This window comes from Triturus cristatus, chromosome 6 (genome assembly GCF_964204655.1).
Source record: "Triturus cristatus chromosome 6, aTriCri1.1, whole genome shotgun sequence".
Lineage (NCBI taxonomy): Eukaryota > Metazoa > Chordata > Amphibia > Caudata > Salamandridae > Triturus > Triturus cristatus.
The window spans coordinates 1,485,636,434-1,485,661,104 of record NC_140589.1 but is presented as its reverse complement, the minus strand read 5'-3'; the positions used below and the strand labels follow the sequence as shown (position 1 = coordinate 1,485,661,104).

General features: G+C 42.7%; 1 protein-coding gene across 1 annotated transcript; it reads right to left on the bottom strand.

Moving 5' to 3' along the window:
• Positions 1-1,395: 1,395 nt before the first annotated feature.
• On the bottom strand, positions 1,396-19,661 carry LOC146821586 (prolyl-tRNA synthetase associated domain-containing protein 1-like). Its single transcript, XM_085612607.1, has 2 exons — positions 19,458-19,661; positions 1,396-2,051 (listed from the first exon to the last, which is right to left on the bottom strand). Exons 1-2 carry the CDS (start codon positions 19,539-19,541, stop codon positions 1,623-1,625), a joined length of 513 nt encoding a protein of 170 aa, XP_085468733.1. The 5' UTR covers positions 19,542-19,661; the 3' UTR covers positions 1,396-1,622.
• Positions 19,662-24,671: the final 5,010 nt, after the last annotated feature.

Sequence of the window (24,671 nt, the reverse complement as noted above, 5' to 3'; positions counted from 1 at the left end):
TTGATCCATATTGCTCACCTATCTCCAAGATCACTTCTCCAAGATCACTTCCCCACCCACGAAATCACACTTTAAGTTAATGCACTCTCAGTTCACCCTCTATGCAAAATTGCAGTTGCGAATGTTTGAATAACATGCTTTATTTTCATTCTGTCTCTCCATTCTACAAAAGAAACAATTTTCTTCTGCTTTTTTTCGAATGGGTGTAGATGCCTCTTTCTGTGATTCCCATTCCTCCTTGTTGCACCTTCTCCCCAACTCTTCTCAGCAAGATTTAGGGTCTCGATTTCTAGCAAGGTCTCTGTCATGCAACAGATGTGCAACTTCTTCTTTCACCTTTTTCTCGAAGTATGCTACTTAGTGGCTTTTCGTGAGAATGCGTCTCGTCAGTCTAACAGATCTGAGCAATGCTGGGCCCTCATGCTATCATTTACATAGCTCTTTAGCAATTGCTTTGTTCATCTTATGCCTCCAGAACGGTCTTAAAACGCGATTTCCGGTTATTACCACATTTGTTTCCATATTTGCTGAGTAATGTGTCCTAGGGCTTGTTGACTTTTCTATGTCCACTTACCATTTCTTATTATGCTTATGACTGTACGGTTTCCACATTTCTTTCTCTATCTTTAACTCTGAATCTGGGAACCACTGGTGTCATGCTGGGTCCATTACAGTGGCGTATGGCTTCTTCAACCTTCAGTTTTACCTAGTGATCTTTGAGGCCAAGCCCAAACGCCTACATTTCATGGTACTACAGCAACTTAATCTTGTCTCATTTGTCTCCCTCTTTGCCCAGCAGGAGGACTGCCGTCACATCCACGACCATAGGTAAGTACCACTAACTTGGCTGTTTCCGAAAGCTGTTACTGTGGCCAGACACCTGGCCACGTTGCTTGCACCACAGACCCTCATCAGCTTCACGCTACACATGCACTCTAGGAATCATGTCTAAATGCTGGGTCTTTGGGCCCCCAACCAAGCCGCTTAGCTCTCCACCTGGAATTTTCTCTACCTGCTACAATTTAGGAACCTCAGATGCTCATGACCAGAAAAAGAGGGGTATTCAGGTGCCTGTTGGCTCTTCTCGATGACCTACACTATGTGCACAGGTTCAGCATAGGAATCAGACGAGTGGATGGAGAACCACTGATTCCTAAAAACAGGTTTTCGTGTCAGGTTGTGAGGACCTTGTATGTAAATATCAATGCCCTTGACTAACAGCTTCCTCATCTCCTGTAACATCTGCTAATAAGAAATGCATTTCTTCAGTGACGTATATGAGCTTAAGCACTGTACAAGTAAGTTATTTGGATGACATATACAGGATAAAAGGTTAAAACAATTTGCCAAGGAGTAAGTAAAAAGACACGCAGAAACAGATTTAAACAATGAATATTAAGAGTTAAAAAAACACTAGAATCTTTAATGGCAATATCGTTTCTTGCAATTTATTCCAAGGGCTAAAATTGTTAAAATTGTTTCTAGGGCCAGTATATCCGCATTGGGTAGTGTTTTGCATCCAAAGGATGCACCACATTTCATTATCCCATCATGCTGGAATAATGTTTTATATTAATTTCTTCACAGTGATTCTCAATGTATTTACTGCCCGAGTACTTAAATCAATCGTCAAATTTGATCATTATAGGTTCATGCCCAGTTTTCTTCACAAAAGTCAAAAAGTCATCTGGCTTTAACCCCATCGTGGCAGAATTTGTCATTGGATGGAAGTACACTTTTTCATAGCCACCTTCCAAAAAACGTGAATCCAGGACAAATTTCACATCTCCATTATCACAGAATAGGGCCAGTGGTGTCGCACAGCCTTGGCCCACTTTCAGTTTTTCTAACATTGTAGCTTCATCAGCAAACCGCAGATTTCCACTCCCAACGTTCAATTTTTTGGCAAGATCATTAAGGTTGATCTGTGTGTCATGAAGAACTGTAACTAACCAGAGGCTTTTCTTCTTCTTATCCTTTAGAAATAGATTTTTACTGTGAGCTCCACTCAAGTGCTGAACATGAGGCATCATTTCTTCAACTGTGAAAACCTACAAAATAAAATAAAAATATTTACTGTTGCGTTTCAGTAATCTGTAGCAGAAATCCTTTAATACAGAAATCATGAAGTACAGTTTAAGGGAGTGATTGGCAAAGCAAAAAAACACATTTATTTGCAAAATAAATATATGGTTGTATCTACCATTTTAGATATCACTACAGACAATCAAATAATTCAATATCTCTCTGGCATCTTTTGTAACCGCGTTTGGTCTACAACTTGGTATCAGTTTGACCTATTCACTCCATCTTGTACTGACTCCGGGCCCGATTTTGAGTATGGCAGTCTTTGACCGCCAGACTCACAGTGGCAGTCCTGCGGCTGCCATATTACGATGCAGCTTTTTGGAGCCTCCACTGCTGAGCCGGCTGTGCCAGGGAACCGCCGTTCCCTGGCAGTGGCACAGCAGACGGGGCTATTCAATATGCAAGGCTGGACCGCCGCAGTCCACCAAGCATATTTCGAGTTTCACCACCGCCAGCCTTTTCATGACGAGCTCACCGCCATGAAAAGACAGGCGGTGGGGAAACAGGGCCCCTATGCCCCACCACCATGGGGATGTATTCAGGGGGGCACATACCCTGTTTGCATGCACCCCAAGTTGCAGCACGACATGGACTTCACAGGCTGTGCCGTTCTGGAACTTCTTTTGCGCTCCCATTGCGGTGCCTGTTTTCAGGGCACCACCGTGGGAGTGGCAAAAGAAAAGCCTGCCAGACACGAGTTGTACTCAGAATCTGGCGTGCAGTCCCTGCTTGGCTTTGGCAATGCTGAGCTGGCGCAAAGCCGGAGCAGCACTGCCAAAGTCATAATCCGCCCCTTAGGGCCCGATTATCACTTTGGCAGTGTAGGAGTGAGACGCCACACCACCACCCCACTCCCACACCACCAAAGCAAACCATCTGCCGGATTAGAAGTTGTAATCCAGGTGGGTGGTCCTGCAGCGACGGGCCCATGGCGCTGCCTTTCAAAGGCTCATAGGAGAGCCTTAGAGAGGCAGCGCCTTGGGCCCATCACAGTGCGTTCCAGCACAGCACGGACTGCAAAGTCCATTCTGTGCTGGAACTGTGGGTGCATGCAGACAGAGAGGCACACTATCTGCCCCCCTGCATGCATCCCTGGGCCCTGTGGGAACAGGGGGCCCTGTAGAGGCCTCCGTTTCCTCACCGCCAGAATTTTCATGGCATGAGAACAGTCATTGGACTGCTAATGGTGAGGAAACTTGTAATATGCTTGGTGGTGGCACAGCGGCACCACCAAGCATACTGTGGCCTCAAGACCACCGCACCAATGTCAGGGATCGCGGCTCCCTAGTGGTTGCAGCGGTCCCATGGGGGTTCGATCTGCGTACTCTTATTACAGCGTTCGGACCGCTGTTGTGTCAGTCTCCGACCTCCACCGTGGGATTGGCGGTTTTCATAATTAAGCCCAGTAAGATTTCAGTATCTTTAGCCAGACTCTTTATCTTCAGTGCATTTCATATAAACTTTGGGTGAAAAGTCCAATATAGTTTTGATCAACAGGCCTACAGATATTTGTCCTTTTCAAGCAAATAGGATGCCAAAGTTCTGCAAACGTATCCATTTATCAATATCCTAAATTTCTATACACTTCTACTCACCTGCAGAAAACTTCATTCAGAACGCTAGGACAATATAATTTTAACTTTAAAACTTTTAAATTGTATATATTATATATGGTACTTTCCATTATTGTTGTTGACAGTCTGAACTGGATCATGTAATAGAAAAGCTAGAGAAAAGAACACTTCTTGCAAAGTCCACTTCTTGGTTGAGGCAATTATAGACCTGAATGAGGAATCGCAAGTCAAAACTTTATGTAAACTAGATGTACAGCTGTTCAAGCCTCTCCACTCTCGTAAATTCTGTAATTTCCAGATTCAAGTGCTCTCCAGTTTGAATTGTTGATGGTTCAAGGTCTATGATAAGAAACAAAAGGCCAAACTGAAATGCATTTCTAGACCCTCAAAAAAGTGCAAAGAACATTAAGAGAAGGCCAAAGGCTACAACAAAGTAACAACATTCTTGCCATTTTTCTTTTGTCTTAGATTTCCCCTTTATTTTTGCTTTTAGCAACGTTTTGTGGGCATCCCAAGAGGCCCCTCAAACTGCAAATATTGTGCTTCACGTGGACACTCTTGGTATGCTCTGAAATAGGCAGATCTTCCACTTGGTCCCCTGCCATTTATCGAGTGGGAGCCCCCTACTCGCCACAGTCCGTGCCTACTGGCAGTAATTATAGGTGTTGGGATACAAGGGCTGCATCCAAGCGTGAAGCCTACTGGCCTCCCCTTTTCAAAACAATGTCCAGTAGCTTCTGGTAGATAGGATATGCTTGTGTTGACCGATCTGTTTTTGGGAAATGTTTGAAAACATTTCCATTGGTTTTGCAATGATTGTGAACAATGTGTGCATCAGAAGTAGTTCACTATTGGTGCACCCGTGATATCGAACACGTTCCTATTTGTGAGAATGGAACTTGCAAGATTAAAGCTACTCTTAGAACATAAGGATAAGCCACCCTGCATTTTTTCTCTCTCCTGTTCCTTTATCTCCTGTACCAGTCTGTGGGACAACACAAGACTTTACATCACAGCAGGTCTTTGGAGGTTGCCCAAGGGCAGCTGCAAGTATGTGGTGGCCACCACAAGGCAATATGGGACAAGAGATGTACTTCTCATACGGCCTTCAGAGGAGGAAAACTCTGCCCCAAACTGGTCAGCTGGACTTTTGAGCTGCAAAGATTGCACCAACTAATTGGCTGTTGGCTGCTGCCCAGATGCTAAAAGTTAAAAATGTAAGTTGGAAATTCTTTCCAGCTTAATTAACAATCGCTTCTTCAACATCAGACGGGCACTGGACTCTGCTGGAGCCAAGTTCTGCCTGTATCCTCTTTACTGGGAACAAGACTGAAGGCGTACCTGAAACCTCCCTGGTCTGCCCTTCTACTGATGCTTACTTACCCAACTGCGCAACGTGTCCAGAGATATGGACAGAGCCACAGAGCCTTCAGTACCCCTAACCAGAAATCAAAGGAAGGCTGTCTCAAGAATCTACTGCTAAAGGTGCAGGTGAGCTGAGTAGTGACTCTGCCCGAGAGCAGACTCGGATAACCTGAAATGCTTGGTGGTGTCCAGGGGAATCTTGAAAGCACGAGAAATGCTACATTCGAATACTTCAATCACTGTTTTAAGACTGGGTGCAGACATAGTTTCACAGAAAATGGATATTAAAATGTTACTGCCTAAGCCCATGTAACATTCCACTGTCCATCGTTCCTTGATATTAGGGAAGGATACCTGAATGATTGGCTGTACTTAAAGGTTGTGATACTAAACCCAAAATGGGATCCTCAGCAGAAAGGGCTATAAAACAAATTGTTTTTAAAATGCTGTAACATTTTTAAGGTGTGTAATACAAAACTGAATGAGTTTTATGGAAATATTTTTTTTTTATACGGTTTAAGAGGAGAAAAATAGTTTTTATTGAAAGTTAGCAAAAATACACAATAAAGTGATTTAAAGTAAAATGTAATAAAAAATTGTTATTTGGCACTTCTATAGGGTTTTTGAGCATCTACGTGAAATCAGTCTCTGTGTTAATTCAGTGGATGCCAGCAATGTGAGCACAGAAATTGTGCTCTGCCTCCCCTTACAGTTAACTGTTTTCTTTTTCTAGCAAGACTTCTTGTGTCAGGTTAAAAGATGTGTGTGTGTTGGGTTTATAGGGGGATAGGGTGAGAAGTTAATTAGTTAATAATTAACTGAGAATTTGTTTTCTATAATTATATGATTGATATTTCAAATTTATTGTCAAAGTGCAGTTAATTAAAACCATTACACCAGTCAAAGAAATTGCAAAAAAATTACACTTGAGTAAAGTGTCTACAATCAGATGCAATATAGTTGCTCATTAATTTAAATTTAAAAACCCTAAAATGCAATTTTAAAATACTTCAAGGGAAAATCTTGGACATTAAATGTGTATGTAAATTCAAATGTCGGTGTGTACCATTAAAGTGCATTTTTAAAATACATCAAGGATGTTCATGGATTAATTATGATTGATATTTATAATGTAATTTATATAATACGGATTTATTTTCGTTATATGGTATTTGCAGGCTGGTGGGTTTGTAAGAGTAAGTAGTAGGAATTGTAAAACTAACCTCTAAAGTAAATTTTACCCCCCTAAGTCCAACACTTTGCCTACTATTGCGCTAACGGAAGTGGGAATAGTACATTTTACCCCTTGAATATCCAACACTCTCCCAACTGTTGCGCTGTTTGGAGTGGGAAAACTAAATGTTAACCCTCCAAAATCCAATGCTTTCCCAACTGTTGCAGAGACTGGAGTGAGAATAGTAAGTTTAACCTTGCCAAAATCCAATGCTTTCCCTATTGTTGTGTTGTTTGGAGTAGGAACAGTAAATTTAACCCCTCCAAACTCCAACACTTTCCCTACTATTGTGTAGAGTGGAGTAGGAACAGTAAATTTCACCTCTCCGAAGTCCTAAACTTTTTGTACCATTTCACTGACTGGAGTAGGAGTAGTAAATCTAACCCCCTCTGAAGTCCATCACTTTGCCTACTGTTGCATAAACTGGAGTGGGAATAGTATATTTAATATTTTTAGCCTCTAATAGTTTTAATAGTATTGGTTAAATAAATTTCATAGTGTACTTTTTTATGTTTTATATTTGTTTTTATTTTGAAATTTATTTTAATATTTACAGTTTTTTTTGTAAATGTCGTTTTGGGATATTTCAATTTTAAACATTACATTTATTGCCAACATTAATATATTCTTACTCAACTGTTAATATTTCTTGTGTTTTTATTATAATATATATATGTGGTAGCGGCAGAAAAATAAAAATTTAAACCACACATGGCATTGTCACCGTTTTTTGGAATATATATATATATATATATATATATATATATATATATATATATATATATATATATATATTTAGATAAATAAAGTGTTAAATAGTTTTTTTTATTCTGAATATTTTACATTTATTACTACGAATATATATATTCAGAATATTAAAATTAATATATGGTAAAAGAAATGTGTGTATATATGGCAAATGCTACTTACCAGTATGCATCTGTTCTTGGCATGTAGAGCTGCAGATCACACACTTAGCATAGATCGCCATCTGGTGTTGGGCCCGGATGTTTGCACTTGTCTTTGTCCTGGAAAGTCTTTGTAAGTCACGAGATAGGTGACTCCTCCTTTGGATCATAGTGAGCATGGGCATCGGCTCCATTCTCAGATTGTTTTTCGCCAGCAGGAAAATGATGGAGCTTTGTAAGAAACAGGAAAAATGCCCATGTATGCTGTATCTAAATAAGATGGTACTGGAACAGATAAAGGTAGCTGGGTGGGCGCGTGTGGATCTGCAGCTCTACATGCCAAGAACAGATGCATACCGGTAAGTAGCATTTGCCGTTCGAGGCATATGAGCTGCAGATCACACACTTAGCATAGATTGTATAGCAGTACCCATCCTTAGCGGCGACCACCAGTATTTGCTGCAGTAGTTTGAAATAGTGTTTTGAGAACAGCCTGGCCCACACTAGCTTGTTGTTTTGTTTGCACATCCACACAATAGTGTTTTGGGAATGTGTGTGGTGTAGACCATGTAGCTGCCCTGCTGATGTCATCTAAGGGAATGTTCCCTAAAAATGCCATAGAAGCCTCTATCTTTCGTGTAGAGTGGGCTTTCGGAGGAACAGATAAAGTACGTTTTGCTTTGTGGTAGCAAATTTGTATTTAACGATCCATCTAGCTATCCCAGACTTTGATATGGGGTTGTCTTTGTGTGGTGGTTAGAAAGACACAAAAAGTTGTTTGGTCTTACAAAAAGGTTGTGTTCTCTCGATTTAATAAAGCAATGCTCTTTTAACATCTAAAGTATGAAGAGCTCTTTCTGCGACTGTCTGTGGTTGCGAGAAAAATACAGGCAACTTCACAGACTGATTGAGGTGGAAGGGAGAAATGACTTTTGGAAGTAATTAAGGATTAGTTCGTAGAACAACTTTATTATGCTGGATTTGCAAAAAAGGTTCCTGGATAGTTAGTGCTTGTAGCTCACTAACTCTCCTAAGAGAAGTAATAGCTACGAGGAAAGCTACTTTCCATGTTAAGAATTGTAGCTCACATTTATGTAGAGGTTCAAAAGGAGGGCCCATTAGTCTTGAGACAATGATGTTTAAATTCCACACAGGTGAGGGTGGAATCCTGGGAGGAATTATCCTTTTAAGGCCTTCGATAAAGGCTTTGATGGCAGGTACCCTGAAAAGTGATGTGTTGTCTATTTTGTAGGTATGCTGCTATGGCAGCAAGGTGCAGTCTAACAGACGTATAAGTTAAGTTGCACATTTGGAGGTGTAGAAGGTACCCTATGATGTGTTGGATAGACACGTCTAGGGGATTGATGGTGTTGTTATGACAATATATCACAAATCGCTTCCACTTGGCTGCATAGCAGGCTCTAGTGGTGGGACGTCTAGCTTCTCTAATGACGTTCATACAGTCAGGGGGAAGACTAAGGTAACCAAACTCTAAGACCTCAGGAGCCATATCGCAAGGTTGAGCTGAGCTGTCTGATCTCTCCACGGTTTTGGGTTAAGAGGCGTGGTGAGAGGTGTAATTTTTGGTGCGCCACTATGGACAGTTCCAGCAATATGGTGTACCACGGTTGTCTGGCCCAAGTTGGAGCAACTAGAATGAGAGTCAGTGAGTGTTGCTGTAGTTTGCGCACCACCAGTGGAATGAGTGGGAGAAGCGGAAAAGCGTACGCAAATTTGCCTGACCAATTTATCCATATTGCATTGCCTTTGGACAATGGGTGTGGATATCTGGCGGCGAAGCTTGGGCATTTGGCGATTTCGTGAGTGGCGAAGAGATCTATCTGTGGTTGCCCGCACATTTGAAAGAACGGCTGAAGAACTTGCAGATGAAGTTCCCACTCGTGGATTTGTTGTGTTTGACGACTTAACAGATCGGCTGTGGTGTTTTGGACTCTCGGGACATGTTGGGCTAGGAGAAAAATATTATGAGGTATAGCCCATCTCCATATGCTCTGTGCTAGGTGAGAGAGCTGCAGAGAATGTGTCCTGCCTTGTTTCTGTATGTAGTACATGGCTGTCATGTTGTCCGTGCGGACTAAGACAGCTTTGCCTGATATTTGCTTTTGGAATGCTTTTAAGGCTAGGAATATGGCTAGTAACTCCAGGTGGTTGATGTGGAGTAACTTTTGTTGTGGTGTCCACCTGCCCTGCATGGTGTGATGTAATAGGTGAGCTCCTCAGCCGGAGAGCGATGAGTCTGCTGTCATGACAATTTGAGGAATTTGCTCTAGGAACGGTCACCCTTTGGAAAGGTTTTTGGTGTTCCACCACTGCAGAGAGTGATGAGTGCGACCGTCTACCAACACCAGATCTGTTAGCTGACCTTGAGCCTAGTTTCATTGGCGTGCTAAGCACTCCTGTAGCGAACGCATTTGGAGTCTTGCGTGAGGCACTATAAATATGCAAGAGGCCATCATCCCTATGAGTTGCATGAACACTCGAGCTGGAAGAGTGTGTTGAGGTTGAAATTTGGGGATGAGAGCCTGCATGCTTGCTATTCTGGCTGGAGTGGGATAGGCTAGCGCTTTTGAGGCGTCTATTGTGGCACCTAGGTACTGTTGTATGTGGGAGGGTTGTAGGTGAGACTTGGGGTGGTTTACTGTGAATCCTAGGTCGTGGAGTAGTTGGATAGTCACGTGAGTGTGATGTGCACACTGGTTGTATGAGCTGGCTTTTATGAGCCAGTCGTCGAGATATGGGAAGACGTGAATGTGTTGTCTTCTTAAGTGGGCTGCTACTACCGCTAGGCACTTGGTAAATACCCTTGGTGCTGTTGTGACTCTGAACGGGAGTACTTTGAATTGATAGTTCTGCCCGTCCACTACGAACCTGAGATACTTCCTTTGAGCTGCGTGAATGGGAATGTGGAAGTAGGCGTCCTTGAGATCTAGGGTAGCAAGGAAGTCGCCCTGTGAAAGAAGGGGAAAGGACCTACTGAAGTGTGACCATGTGGAAATGGTCTGAGTGTATGTATAGGTTTAGGGGTCTGAGGTCTAAAATAGGTCTCAGAGAGCAGTCTTTCTTTGGTATGAGAAAATACAGAGAGTAAACTCCTGTGTTTTGTTGGCGTAGGGGAACCAGTTCTATTGCATTTTTTTCTAGGAGGGAGATTACCTCCTACTTTAGAAGTGATAGATGTTCTTGTGACATTGGACGCTGTTTGGGTGGTATGTTTAGGGGGGTAGAGGTAAGTTCAAGACAGTAACCCGATTGAACTATTTGTTGCACCCACCTGTCTGTGGTGATGTTGGTCCAGACAGGAAGGAACTGTTGTAGTCTTCCCCCGACCGGAGTGGAATGGTCCTGGGGAAGCGGAGGGAAGTACTTGGGTAGGGGTGGAGGCAGAGCGGGAGTTGTTAGTCTTGCCTCTGCCCTGGTTATTGTTGCCGCTGTAACCTCCTCTCTGGTAACCTCTGGTGAAAGTGGACTGGGTGGGAGCCTTGTAAGAGGTGGAGGGGTTGTCTGATGAGTAGCCTCTGGAAGTTGCCTTTGTAGGAGGAGGAGCGACGAAATGAACGTTTGGGAGCTTGCGATTGCAAGGCTTCCATTGATTTGGCTGTGTCAGTTTCTTTTTTCATTTTCTCCAGGGAGGAGTCTACATTAGGGCCAAAGAGGTGCTCTTGGTCGAATGGTTGGTTTAGGATTGAACTTTGTACCTCAGGCTTAAAACCTGAAATTCGTAGCCCAGTGTGCCTACGCAAAAGGACACTTGTATTTACAGCTCTGGAGGCAGTATCTGCCACATTGAGAGCGCAACGGATGGAGGTATTGGTAATTAGTTTACCCTCCTGTATGAGGTCGTTGGCTTTGTTTTTGTATTTATCCGGGAGGTGTTGCAATAGGAACTCTAACTCATCATAGTGTGTCCTATCGTATCTGGCTAGCAGGGCCTGAGTGTTGTCGATGCGCCATATGTTAGCTGCTTGTGAGAAGGTTCTCTTGCCGGAGGCGTCTAAGAGTTTAGACTCTGTCGGTGGGGCTGCGTCACCTGATGTTTTAGAGTTAGCCCTCTTTCTGGCATTGGATACCACCATGGAGTCTAATGGAACAGGGCCCTTAATTTAAGCTGGGTCTGTAGGGGCAGCTTTGTATTTCTTTTCTATGCGACGGTTGATGACTCGAGCCCTAACAGGATCTTTAAATACATCTGGAGCATGCTTAATAACTCCTTTGTGCATGGATAAAGTAGATGTGGACCTTTGGGTGTTATCGAAAGTGTCCAACAAGAAATCCTCCTCCACGGGGTCTGTGTGTAGGTCGACTCCGTGGTACTGGGCAGCTCGGTTTACGAGCTGATTGAAGCCCATGGTGTCCTCTGGTGGGGAAGGCCTAGAGGGGTAGATGTCATCTTGCGGGAGAGTAGGGACATCATGTGTATTATAGTCATCCCAGGGGTCAGGGGAATCAGGTGGATAGGGACCCCTTAGTGGCAGATCGTCTGCACCCCCCCCCCTTTGTCACCAGAGGTGTCATCATCGTCTACTGGTGTAGGAGATGGTGTAGAAGAACGAGGTGAAGGGGGTGGAGGAGGGACTCTAAGAGGGGATGTAGCAATGTCCCTCTTCTTAGGTGGTGGAGCAGGTGTAGGCTTGTCCAGTGGTCTTTTCCTGGAACTTAGTGTCAATTGACCAGTTTTAGGGTCTTTAACCAGAGTTTTTTGTGCGGGGTCTGGTCGAAAAAGCTCTTCTGATAAAGGTTGGTTTTTCGACGCAGAGTGTTTCGGTTCCGAGGGCTTTTTCGGCTCCGGAGTGTCTTTGGGTTTGGACCCATGTTGTTTTGCAGTCCCAGTATGTTTTTTCGGTTCCGATGATTTCTTTGGCTCCAAAGAGTGTGAGTCCGAACTCTTGTGTGGCTTCTTGGTCAGCTCTGAGGGTTTTTCCGGTGCCGGCGAGTCGGTGCTCGTTGTTTTCGGTGTCGAGGGCTTTGAGGTGGAAGCAGCGGTCGACACGGAGGAGGAGGGCGGTTTCTTTTTCGGTGCCGAAGATTGAGTTTTGGCACCGGTGGTAGGCTGACTCAAGCCTGAGTCGCCTGAGGGCTTGGTAGGCTTCTTTGCCTGGCCTGAGGGCGAGGCGTGGGAAGCGGGGGTGGGTCGGTGTGCACCTGGGCCCGAAGGTGAAGGTGTGACCAAAGCCTTTTTTGCATGTAGGGGGTTGGGGTCGACGTCTTTACTTACGACCCTCTGCGCCGGAGTGATTTCTTCGACATCGGATTCATTGGCTTCGGAGGCGCTGACAAGGCTTTCTTCAACCCTCTCCCGCTCCGGTACAGAAGATGTCGTCGGGGATGGAGATCGACGAGCGAGCCATGGTCCTCCGAGCTCGCTGATCCCGAATGGTCTTTTGGAGCGGAAAGAGGCAGTCTCTGGCCTCGTGCTCCGGTGACAAGCAGAAGTTACACACCTCATGCAGATCGGTGTGGGGAAACTTCGACCCACATCGAGGACACTTTTTGAATGGCGTCCTTTCCATGAGTCAGATGCTAAGGACCAGGTAGGCCAAAAGGCCTTCGTCGACGACCGGAATCAAAGATTCGACTTAGGAAGATGTGCGACGAGTAGGGTTCGGGATCGAGACAATACCGTAGAAAGGGTGAAGCATTGCGTGTCGAAATTGAATCGGTAACGGTTCCGAACTGGAGCGCTAGAAACACATCCGAGCCCGATGGCGGAAAAAAACAATCTGAGGATGGAGCCGATGCCCATGCGCACTATGATCGAAAGGAAGAGTCACCTATCTCGTGACTTCCAAAGACTTTCCAGGACAAAAACAAGTGCAAACATAAGGGCCCAACACCAGATGGCAATCTATGCTAAGTGTGTGATCTGCCGCTCATATGCCTCGAACATATTTTTTTCATAGTAATAAATTTAAAATTCAAAAGAATTAATATCATGTAAAATAAATATTTTATTGTTACACTATACATGTATACTTATACAAACATATATGTGTGGGTTTGAAAAGAAATCCAGCACAAGCCTGGCTGCGTACACCAAAGCAGGGCAGATGCGAGATGACGGGTGCAGGTCACGTTCCCATCTGAAAGCAAACCAGAGTTGGAGGTATTGACCCAGGAAGACTCACACTCCACGGTTCAGATTTCCACAAGTGTTAAGATGAGTAAACACTTGTGGAAATCTGAACCGTGGAGTGCAAGTCTTCCTGGGTCCATATCTTCGCCTCTGGTTCGCGTTGAGATATGTTTGTGTTTATATAAATATATAAAATTAAATATTAGTGGAATGTATTTATTTACAATAGATCAAATATAGATGTTAAAATATTTAACATTTACTAATTTACCCTCTATTTATATAAAAAAGAAAATCATATTTTGGAACATTAGTGTCAACAATATAGTTTTCCGATATTTTTGTACTTACCATTATAAGTATAGGAGCACAATATTGTAGTAAACACCATTTTTGACACAATATTTTTGTCAACTATACTGTTTACCACAATATTGTGTCAGTGATCGACAAAACTATAAATGTTCCTCAGTGCAGTGAAATAATCTGATGTTGTAAACTGTAACACTTACAAATGTTGAAGAGCTAACTGTTTGATTTTTAAAGATCTGATCCCTGGAGTTTACTGTACATTTGCTGGCTTGTCCACCTCTAATAGGCTTTGAAGCCTATTCACAAAGGCATTTTTGAGTTTTTAAACGTAATCTAGAAGATGATATCTGTTATGTGAAAGACATTTTAGTACTGACTGGCACTGAATGTAGCCTTTTACTAATAGGAAGCTGGATGTTTTGGGGCAGATTCACAAAGGCATATAAGAGTATGTAAAAGAGTACTCCTGTATTACTACTTTGCGTACTTACAAATGCTTTTGAGACTGGCCCCAGAGAGATCAATGGATAAAAGGGCTGATATACGTTTCACTTTATTTTGAAGGCATTATTCATCAACATATATATTCACTTCAATTTTTCTGTACGTTGGAGTGCCAGTGTGCATGTCAGGCGATAAGGTAATGCCATGGTATGCATGCTGGGTGTGAGCACTGTGCAGGTGCCAGTATGGGCCCACACAACATTGGTCTGTGTAAGTAGGATTTATTAGAGAACAAAAGGTTAAGGTGTAAGGAAGTATTTTAGTGTATTTAAATCCATTTGTTTGTGTGTGCCATACGTGTGTCAACTTTTTATGTTTCTATGAGCAGTCCTAGTCTACTGCTTCAGACTGTATGCTACTATTTAAGGGAGTATGCTACTCCTTTAGGTAGTATGCTACTGCTTTTTAGGTAGCTAGCTTCCTACGAAGAATCGGCGTAAAAGTACAGGTGCTATTTAGTGCGCCTGATAAATAACAATACCACAGTGTACCTTATCTATCGGGTGCAAAAAATAGCACTTATAAGAGTTCTTGGGATAACAACATGCAGATTTTGGTGTTTTGACACACCAAATTCAGCATGGTACAGTTCATACCTTACACAATTACCACATTTCCCCTGTTAAATTCCAGCAGGTTGTCTTGCCGAAATTTAACTAAGCTTCAGGTATTTACCACATCCAATAATTATCAGATGTGTTGAATACCTTGTAACTCTTAATTCTGACCCGTGCATAAACCGAGGTTCACGCACAAGTTTGAATATAACAAGCTACTGGAAACACCATCTCAATAAGGCCTACCTCATATTTTCCCAGGTAACCGGGGCTCTGAGGAAGGAACATTGTTTCTCTCACACTAAGCCAACAGCACCAGTGCTGAAACTATATAGCTGCAAGGCTGTGAGCAGTGCCCTTTATACGGCTGAGTTGTGGGGCATGGCAAGAGTAAGGGCCCTCACAGTCTCGGAGAACAAGTTCCTCTAAAATCTGGTCTCCATCCAACAAAGCACTCCTCTCTGCCCATTAAAGCTTGATACAGGCATTAAGTCGATTAGTGACCTAGCGAAACTTCGCCCCCTGCTATTTTGGCAGCGATGGTCATGACCCCCAATGTGACACCCTATGCCACAGCTTTTAATGAGGTCTGTATCTTAGACACCACAAACAAAATAGGCAGGATTAAATATGTTAAAAGCCTTATGTCCAGCATTGGCCTACCAGGACATAATATTGTTTGTCCACAAACCCATACCAGAAGACAGCTCAAACTACTATACTGGGAATGGGTTGAACAAAATACATACTCCAATAGCAATCAGGGCAGACCAACTGAAGAATTTAGAAACGTCAGAGTCAGCCGCTCCTTAGAAAGCTACCTTCATATAATCAAGGTGCCTGCTGACAGGAAGCTCTACATTCAATTCAGGCACGGTAGTCTGACAATTAATGCATTTACAAACTCTTGGTCGACCAATATAGCCAAACCAAATGGTTGCCCCTGCCGGCCCTTGCCCGTACGATTCAATAGACCATGTTCTCTTTGCTTGCCCAGCATACACAAAGCCTAGGAGCAAATAGCTAACCCCAGTTTGCAGACAACTTGGAACCAGAGACTCTAGAGTGGCCCTGCGCATACTGAAATCAGATGCAAGACCCTTATTCGTGTGCGAAACTGCAAGATTTCTGGGCCACTCCTGGGCGATTAGAAGGAGGGCACTGGCAACCCTCTCGACCCACTCCTGAGAGTTATAGATGTGACAACCCGCCCTATCAAGATTAACTGTCATAATGGTCACTAATTCCAAAATGTAAATCGTCTTTTTTTTATTCTTGAACAATAACAAACCCAAATTCTTTGTCATCTGTTTTTGTTGTAAACACTAACATTTTTAAATAAATATTTTAATCTTGCTGTGTAATGTCCATGAAAGTAATTTTATGGTCTGACGACCGCACAAATCTTAAAGAATGCATTTGCACTTTAGACAAGGGACACAGCCATTGCACAGTAATTTTCGATTTGTTGATGCCTGAAAACTATGAATTATATGATAATTGTTGTTCTTAGGCATCCTATTGCCTGCTGTCACAGCCACGACACCCAGCATTACCTTTTAATTGTATCTCTTTTAAACAATTAAGGCTTGTTCAGTCTAAAAATGGAATGTATGATGTATGCACCACCGCAGACAGTAACACTATGAGAACATTTGGTGTTGTACTTCAGTGCCAGAAGTGGGCACAGCAGCCATCTGCTTTACTTTGCTGTCCTCATGTTAATGCTTTATCAAACTACAGTGCATATAAAAAAACTATGTTTTCCCTACTATAGCCTTGGAAGGACATTTGTCTTTTTTGACTGTCATTCGATTATGCCCTACTGTATCTGAGTTGTTAACTCTTTAAGACTTTTTGGTTTGACGCCCCTACCCGAAGAGAGTCGATGAACCTTCAGAAATTTTGGGCAGTGCATAGTAGTAAAGGCTTTGAGATACCAGTGATAATTAAAAGCCTTGAGTATTTTCCTTTAAACACTTATGAACTGGAGAAAAGGCAAGACAGAGGTGCAAGTCAAAGATTGTTTCTAGTCACCATACACGTTCAACTGCCAACGACGGAAGCACTTAAGTGATTTGGAGAGGCGGTAGAAGACCCACAGCACTAAAGACATAATACTACTGACGAGTGAAAAGAGGAGTCAACTTGGACGAACAAAGACTGTCTTATTTACTGTTCAAAAGATAAACTGGATTTCGCACATTACGTTTTTGTGAATAACAGAGTGTTATATTGAATATGTAGGTTTAACGAGGAGCCTCTTTCTGGAAGCATAAAAACTGTATTATGATATCAACGAATGGCTTCAGAAATGTAATCAGTGCTTGGGTCGGAGGTACTCTCGGGTGGACACCCACTCTTTTCACAGGGTGGACGCCGTCCACCCTGCCAAGAGGTTGAGCCCCATTCTAAAATATGCTGAACACGTCCTGGTGTAAATTTTGAGACACAGGGATAAATTCAGCAGCGCCGGCTCGTTATCTGCTTTCCTTCCGAGCAGCAACTTGCAGACAGGGAGGGGTTTTTTTGTCATTTGAGACTCCAGCTGGACCATAACAAAGGCCGAACTTAAGGGCCCATTTGGCCTTCTTTTGTCCGGGTATCCAGGCTGGGGGCTGCCTGTAGCCTCACAACTTGATGTAAATGCAGAGGAAGGGAAAAAAAAGCAGCAGCTTGTTAACACTTCAAAGGTGCATAAGAGAGGCACAATTTTGACCTTGTTCGGACCCCATATATAATGCACTGTAAGAATGTCAAATGTGTTACTCTGTCCCAGTGCAAAATAACAATTCGAATACCAGTATTTTTTATTTGTTTTAAGGCGCTATTCATCCCAGTATAAGGTGTCGGATCACAATACAGCAAATATAAACATTATATTGACAATACATCACACAAGTTTGCAAATCATTGCACAGGATGTGTTACATAAGACAGTGAGGGTTACTGGGTGTAGGAGTTGCATATCATCCTTCACAGCTCACTATGCTATACTAGAAGGATTACAATGCAACTGCATGTAACAAAAGGATCTCTGTGTTCAAAGCAGTAACCCACTTACCTATCTACATACAATAAAATCTGCCATCTGCATGTTGCATGATATGCTTTGCAGGAGGTGCATTAACCCTGTATGCTACTTTAAGTCAAAACTAGGACTAGACAAAAACAGATATTTTCATCAAATGTGTTAACCACCAGCCAGCTAAAGCAATCACATCTACATGGAAATGTGCTGCACATGGAATATTACGCCTGGTTAGGCTGGCAGCAGGGTTAGTTTGTCAATCGTTGGGTAAAGGAACCTGTCACGCACAGTGATGTCATTTACTTCCTGTGATGTCAATTCCTGCAATGCCACGCGCAGTGATGTCACTTCCTTTGACACTACCTAACTTGGAGAGTCCCCCCACTTATTTTTTTAGGACTTGTGCCTTGAATGTAATAACATGTGGCAGCTTATTGAGAGTCCCTGGTGTCCTTTCCAGGACTATCAGACAGTCTGATGGATAATGTGATGTAAAACTCTGGAAATCAACATAAAAACACGTGAAACGGCCCCAACTAGTGCAATACAAATCAGACTTGGTGAAGGCAATCTAAAGTTTGGTAGAAAGGTACATTGGTATCTCCTACACTGGTTGTGGTAGCCTGCTTACAAATGTGTGGGGGCGTGATATATATGAAAGGAATTAATATATGTACGGATCTCCTGTCAGAGGTGTCTCTAAGCGTTAGGTTTGTTAAATACACTAAAGGGACAGATATTTATGACGCCATTTATATTAAAGCTCTGAAGAGCACCTCAGATGTGGTAACGAAATACAAACTTGGGTAGTCTAGCTTCAAAAACGCATATGGACGAACAACAAGTACTTTTTGTTGGAGATGTGCTTGAGAGAATAAGGGAGCCTAGTTTTGACATGTTTGAGATAAATGATGTGTTGGCTGGATGAGGAGTAAACTGTCTACATTAATTTGGAAGTAGGATATTGTAGAATACTGGAGGACAGTTAATAATAATAAAAGGGAACAAAAATGAAATATGTCTCGAAATGATTTTTTTTAAAAGGTTATCCAGAGTGTAAAGATATTTAAGTAGTTGTTAATCAATTGTTTTTTCATTTGAAAGTTTGCTCGTTTCATAAACCAGTAGAAGGGTATATTTAAACAGAAACTGAAAGCTGTGTAATATATTTAGTCGCTTTAAGAAACGGTTGACATAAAAGCTTGCAGATAAGAAGCTCCATAAAAAGGGAAGTTAAAAAATACGTAAAATTATCACAAGTTCATCACTCCTCTCAAACACCTTCTCTAGAGCTCTTTCTGTCACTCAATCAACCAGGCTTGTTCCCCGGGTCTGCCATTTGTTTGCCGAAGTAATCTTTACTTTCCCGGATGGCACCATTAAAGCATGAGAGTGTCAGCTGATACAAATACATAAGGGATTCCATAGTGGAAAGGGGGGGGGGGGGCTATCCTTCGCAGACCTAACTGATAACACTGGGAGGATGAAATGAGTGCAGCATAACAGCAACTCAACCAGAATCCAAACCTGCAGGACAGCCCGTGTAAAATAATAACAGAGGAAGCAAACCATTCAGCGCTTTCCAACTGAGAAAGCAAGCATAGGCGTGCGCCGGAGACACGTGGCAGTGCTCCCTACTCCGAGGAAGGCGACAACCGACAGGCTTTATGTGCCGTGGAGACCCATGCACATTGCTCGGGGACACGTGTCTTTTACGAACATCCCTGCACACATTACGCTGAACCTGTGACGGATTCCCGACATGTGAAGAGCGCCTGGGTCGGAGCACATACCTCGGGGTGTTCCAGGCAGACGGTCTCGATGTTGAGCGCCTTTAGGTATTCCTCCAGCTCCGCTCGCAGCCCGGTGCTGGACATGGTGGCCCTGTGTGGCTGGTTGGCAAACCTGCAACAGCAAGGATTTCGGAGAGCCCTCTACGTACTTCCGCGAGAGACGTAGTTTGTGGCCAGCCTGGGTGTATGATGTCACACGGCCAGACAGACTCACTTTCCACTTAATGGCGCCTCTAGCGGGAGACGCGTGCAGCTAACGCTCCCGACTGCTCTCTCGCACTTATCAAACTTATGACTTCTGTGGATCCCCTACTAAGCAATTTCTGCTATTTGAACCCCAAACAATACACACAAATACAGAAAGAAACAAGTACACATCAAATAAGTACACACATTATGAACAATCAGAAAATTTGAATTTTAATAAGAAGGATGGAGCTTTTCAAAAAGTAGTTTGACTTCGAAATGATATGGTAAATTGTAGCATACCACTTTCGTCTTTTTCGCTCCTATTGCATGGTCTCTTTTCGCCGGCGCACTCCAGTGCTGCTTCTGTTGAGGACCCCATGCGTCAAGACTAGATTCCCTTTGCTGCACTTGTGCTGCTTCCAAAAATCCAAGATAAGCATACAAATTGACATTTTAGCTTTCAATTTGAAATGTTACTGTTTTAGAAGTTTCAATTTTGCTTTTTTATGTAAATGTACTTTATTAATCTGTTAATAAGATTGAATCTTTTAAGCAGTCGTGGACCCCCAGGTATCTTCAGACCACAGATTAACAATCACTGCCTTCATGTAAAATGTCATCATAATACATTGCGAGGGAGAATATCACATGCTAGCTTTAATAAAATTAAATGATGAAACAGTTAATGGTCTCACAGAGGTGATACCTTTAATAGTTTAAAAGGTGTTTCGGCTACCAGATTCCTAGACCACATTTACCTTATGTATTGTAGAGGTTTATGTAGCTCCACATGTCTTATGGCCTCTAACGTGGGATGGTCAACAAACAAGGGGGCAAATTTACTATTTTTTTCACAAAATACAAAGAGTGGGAAAAGGAGACCGTAGGACAGCACTGATTTACCAACATATGGCGCTACTGCTCTCTCCCCAAACACTGGCACACTTTCTTATTGCCTAGCATCAATATACCTTTAAACCATTGTGCAAAGGTCTCTACATGACTTTAGCATGTATTTCGTACAGGAAGGGCGCCCTTCTAGTAAAGATTTACTATGATTGAACTTGCTTTAAAACTTTTCCCATGTTGTGTGCTGTACAGTACAGCACACATGCAAAATTATAAAAGTTTGGAGAAAATAATTTTTTTCTCCTCATTTGCATCTGCCTTGCGGAGACCAGTGGCGGCTCCTCCATTAGGGAGGACGAGAGTCGCCGCACTGCTTTCTCGCAGTGCGAGAAACTGAAACATAAAATGGTATTTTAAATACCATTTTATGTTTCTGCTTCTCGCACTGCGTGAAAACAGAAGGGTATGCCTGGTTGGGGGCGGGCGGGTGGGCAGGTTGGGGAGTAGTGGCTTGCCCAATGCTGTGGGTCCTGACTGTTTGGTCGGCCCTCTGGAGCCGACCAAACCAGTCATGCGCACTCTGCCTTTTCTCTATGTCGGCTGCATACAACCTACATAGAGAAATTGGCCTCCCTATAGGCGCCCGGCTGGGCACCGTCCCCACCATTCACAACGCTGCCATTGCAGCATTGTGATTGGCTTAGGGGAGGGGAGGGAGGCTGCCTGTGGCTGCTTCCTGTTGAGGAAAGCATCAGGAAAACGCGGGACCCGGCAGGAACTGAGGCGACGCAGTACCCGGTAAGGTAAGTTTTTATTTTATTTTAATTAAAGCCTTCCCCCTACCCGACCCCCCACCCACGAGTCATGCCGGCCACGACTGGCAGAGATGTAATTTTTGGACACAGAAGCCCTGTCTACAAATGTTAGTAAATAGGGCACTGCATCAAAAACTATCGCCTTTGGTGACTCTGCACACATTGCGCCAGTGTAGAGTCACCAAAAGTAATGCAAACGGATGCAAATTGTTGATCTGTTGTTACTTGAACATGAAATACCTTGAAAAAAACCAACAAACTTGAAGCGTTTGGCCAAACAGGGACAGTTTGTTTAAATAAGCATGGCCGCTGGGAGAACAGTTACAGGCACAGGGTCTGAGGACTGTCTCAATTTACAGTTGGTCTGTGGCCTTCTTTTATACAGTTCATCGTAGGTAATAAAAGGTTTCCGGTGATCAATATATTGTGAAAAATGTAAGTTGTTGCCTTTGGAGTCATAAATTAATTGTCTAATGGAAAATACAGGTGGACCTCAACCTTGTGTGGAGACAACGTTGCCAGTGGGTAACGTGTCAAGATGTCCGGCAAGGGGAACACATGATCATAGCCTTTATAGTGCCCTGATGGACTATATGTTCCTAACTCATGTGGCATCTGACTTTATGGTGTTTTAGGAGTGCGCCTATCCCCTCCGACCATGTGTGCTTTATTGGGGCCAATCTCCCCTGACTATTGTAATGTTGCTGTGCCTATCTATAGGATTGATCTAAGGTTTTCTGTTCGTGCGTTTGTCTGCTGGCTACGTGACACCCCACCTGTGACCTATCAATCATTGATCTCCGGCCTAGGTCTCAAAGTTTGCCTGACTATGTATTTGCGAGTTGGGGTTGATGGGGAGTTCACAATGGGCGATGTAATTAATAAAGATGCAATTTCGTTCTCATAAATTAATGTATCATTTTGCATATTAGCATTGACTATTTCCATATTAACACCGTTATTTACATTCCAGTGCTAGAAAGTTGCCTCAAATTAACGTAAAGCGGCATTTTGCGTTATCATGCCATCTATAATATGATATATGTTCAGTGAAAGCTATTGTGCTATGGACTTTGGCATGAATGTAGCCATTAGTTTCCAAACTCCGTTTTAAAAAACATCTATTTGTTGTCACATCAAATTAAGCCATTTACTTCTATATTATCTCTTTAGAATGTCTGCGAGGACAGCTTTTTATTGTCGAGTAACATGATTTGTCATGTTGTTGACATCATTTGTCTGCTCATGTGAAAGGTCATGAACAGAGTAGAGACATTTTGATTGCATTGCTAAACAAGGCCAGATAATTTCTAATTCCAACCATAGGATCAGTTCAGGTAAAGTTTTTTTGATATATGTATCTAGAATGTTTGGTTTATATAATGTGATTTAGCTTAGTTGACAACTATGACTTCACACACGCAAATATATACACACACACACACACACACACACACACACACACGCTCAAATTCTTATAATTTCCGAGTCTGAAAATAATAAAATCATTTATCTCTGCTTGTGCCGACGCATCAATTTCTTGCTAGGGATAATCCTCCCTCCTTACCAGCTACAGCTATGACAGACCAAAGCTACTTAATTCACACCATGCAAAATCTTCACTGAATTCAACGAAAGAACACAGCAACTTTACACGTCAAACTGTCATGTGGTTAACAAAGAATTAAATCATCTGCATAAAATCTAAATATATCTCTGTCAGCTTAAATACTTGTGAGCGAGCAAGTTGACCTCTTTCAGCAACATTTCTAATGGTGCCCCGCCAAAAGCAAGTTGATTGTGGGAAGAAAAATCAATGATATTTCTAAATATGACACTTTACGCTAAAACTGTACATTAGACCCTTACTCAATGCAAGATGGTGTTTGTTGAAATCAGTTTATTATTAGGTCAATACGATTAATGCTCAATCCCTGCACTTGAAATCCTCTAGCTGTGAGAGCATTCCAACAATTATATTTAAATCTCCTACAACTATGCTAACGACGTTAACAAGTTCACAGTAACCTGCATTTACACAATTTTGGGATAAGATTAAGGACCAGATATGTTTGTTTAGGAAGTACAGAAGATTTTATCACCTGGCTGTGCCCAGGCTTTACAATTTACATCAAGAGTGTGCGTTTCAAAAATTGGATCTGAGCTGATCTCCCTGCTGGGGTATAGTGCATAATAAGTTTTGCAATTATTACAGCCTGGAAGCAGCAATCTTTAAAGCAAAGAGGGGAGGGGACGCATTTTCACATCTATTCCAGCACTAACCCCCTGGTTTCTAATATCAGCATAAATTATAATTTGGGTATTGTGCATAACTGATGTAATGAACTCCCGTGAGGACTCAGATTTTTTTTCATCATTTTGGTGCCTACTGGATATATACTTTACAGATTGTCTATAGACAATGTATCCTACACATAAATGGTGTGTGTTTCTGTTTCTCTCACTCTCCCAATAAAAAATAGAAACAAGCATTTGCAGAGCAATAGGTCTTGAATTAGTGAAAGTTTGAGCAATTGGCGTTGCATTATTATTTGCAACGCCATTAGCTGAAACTTTCAGTAATGCAAGACCCAGTGCGTCGTAAATCCTTGTTTAATATAAGTCAATGAATCAAATTTAATGAACTATGCCCTTAGGGTATTACAAAATTCCAAAAACTTCGGCAGATGCTCTAAATAAACATTTAATTTACTCACAAACCCCGTTCTCGTAAGTATATGAACAGCGTTATCAGGGTAACGCATGAAGGAGTAACCTCTTTGGCGAGATCGGCATCTCGCGTACACACTGTGCAAAATGGCATTTGTAGCACACCCTTTGTTCCTCTCAGGTCAAGCTAGCCGTCTAGCTTAATGCTTTGGTACACAGCTGCATATTCAGTACCTGCTGTTCACCTAGTGTCCACAGCTCACGGACTGGTTTATAAGTGGGGAGGAGTAGGGGAAGAAACAGACATGAGGGTGGTGTACAGTGTTGCCAGATTTTTAGACCCGTCCCAAGCCCAAAGCCACTCAAATATAAGCCCAAAATAAGCCCAATCAGACCAGTTTCAGCCCAAAAAGCAGCCCAAATTAGCAAGTCTCCAATTATGCACAAATTGTCATCAGAAACAATTTTAATGACAAATATACATTCTATTCAATATACAGATGGTGGGAGGGTGTTAACTGGGCACCTGCCTTAATGCTATTAATTTTTAAGACCAGTTCTCACTGCGACTTCTAAGAGCCCCTGCAGCTCCACTCTGCCAATTGCTTAAAGATTCATCCCCCCCCCTGAAATCAGCTCCAGTTCGAGCGGCAAACAGTGTGCGTCAGTGCGCGCCTTGGCATCAGCAACG

Bases quoted from the DNA above. Each gene is read 5' to 3' on its own strand.
- LOC146821586 (XM_085612607.1), bottom strand. From the start codon at position 19,541: ATGTCCAGCACCGGGCTGCGAGCGGAGCTGGAGGAATACCTAAAGGCG. The intron at 2,052-19,457 runs GTATGTGCTCCG...TTTATTTTGTAG, and splicing joins TCTGCCTGGAACACCCCGAG to GTTTTCACAGTTGAAGAAAT.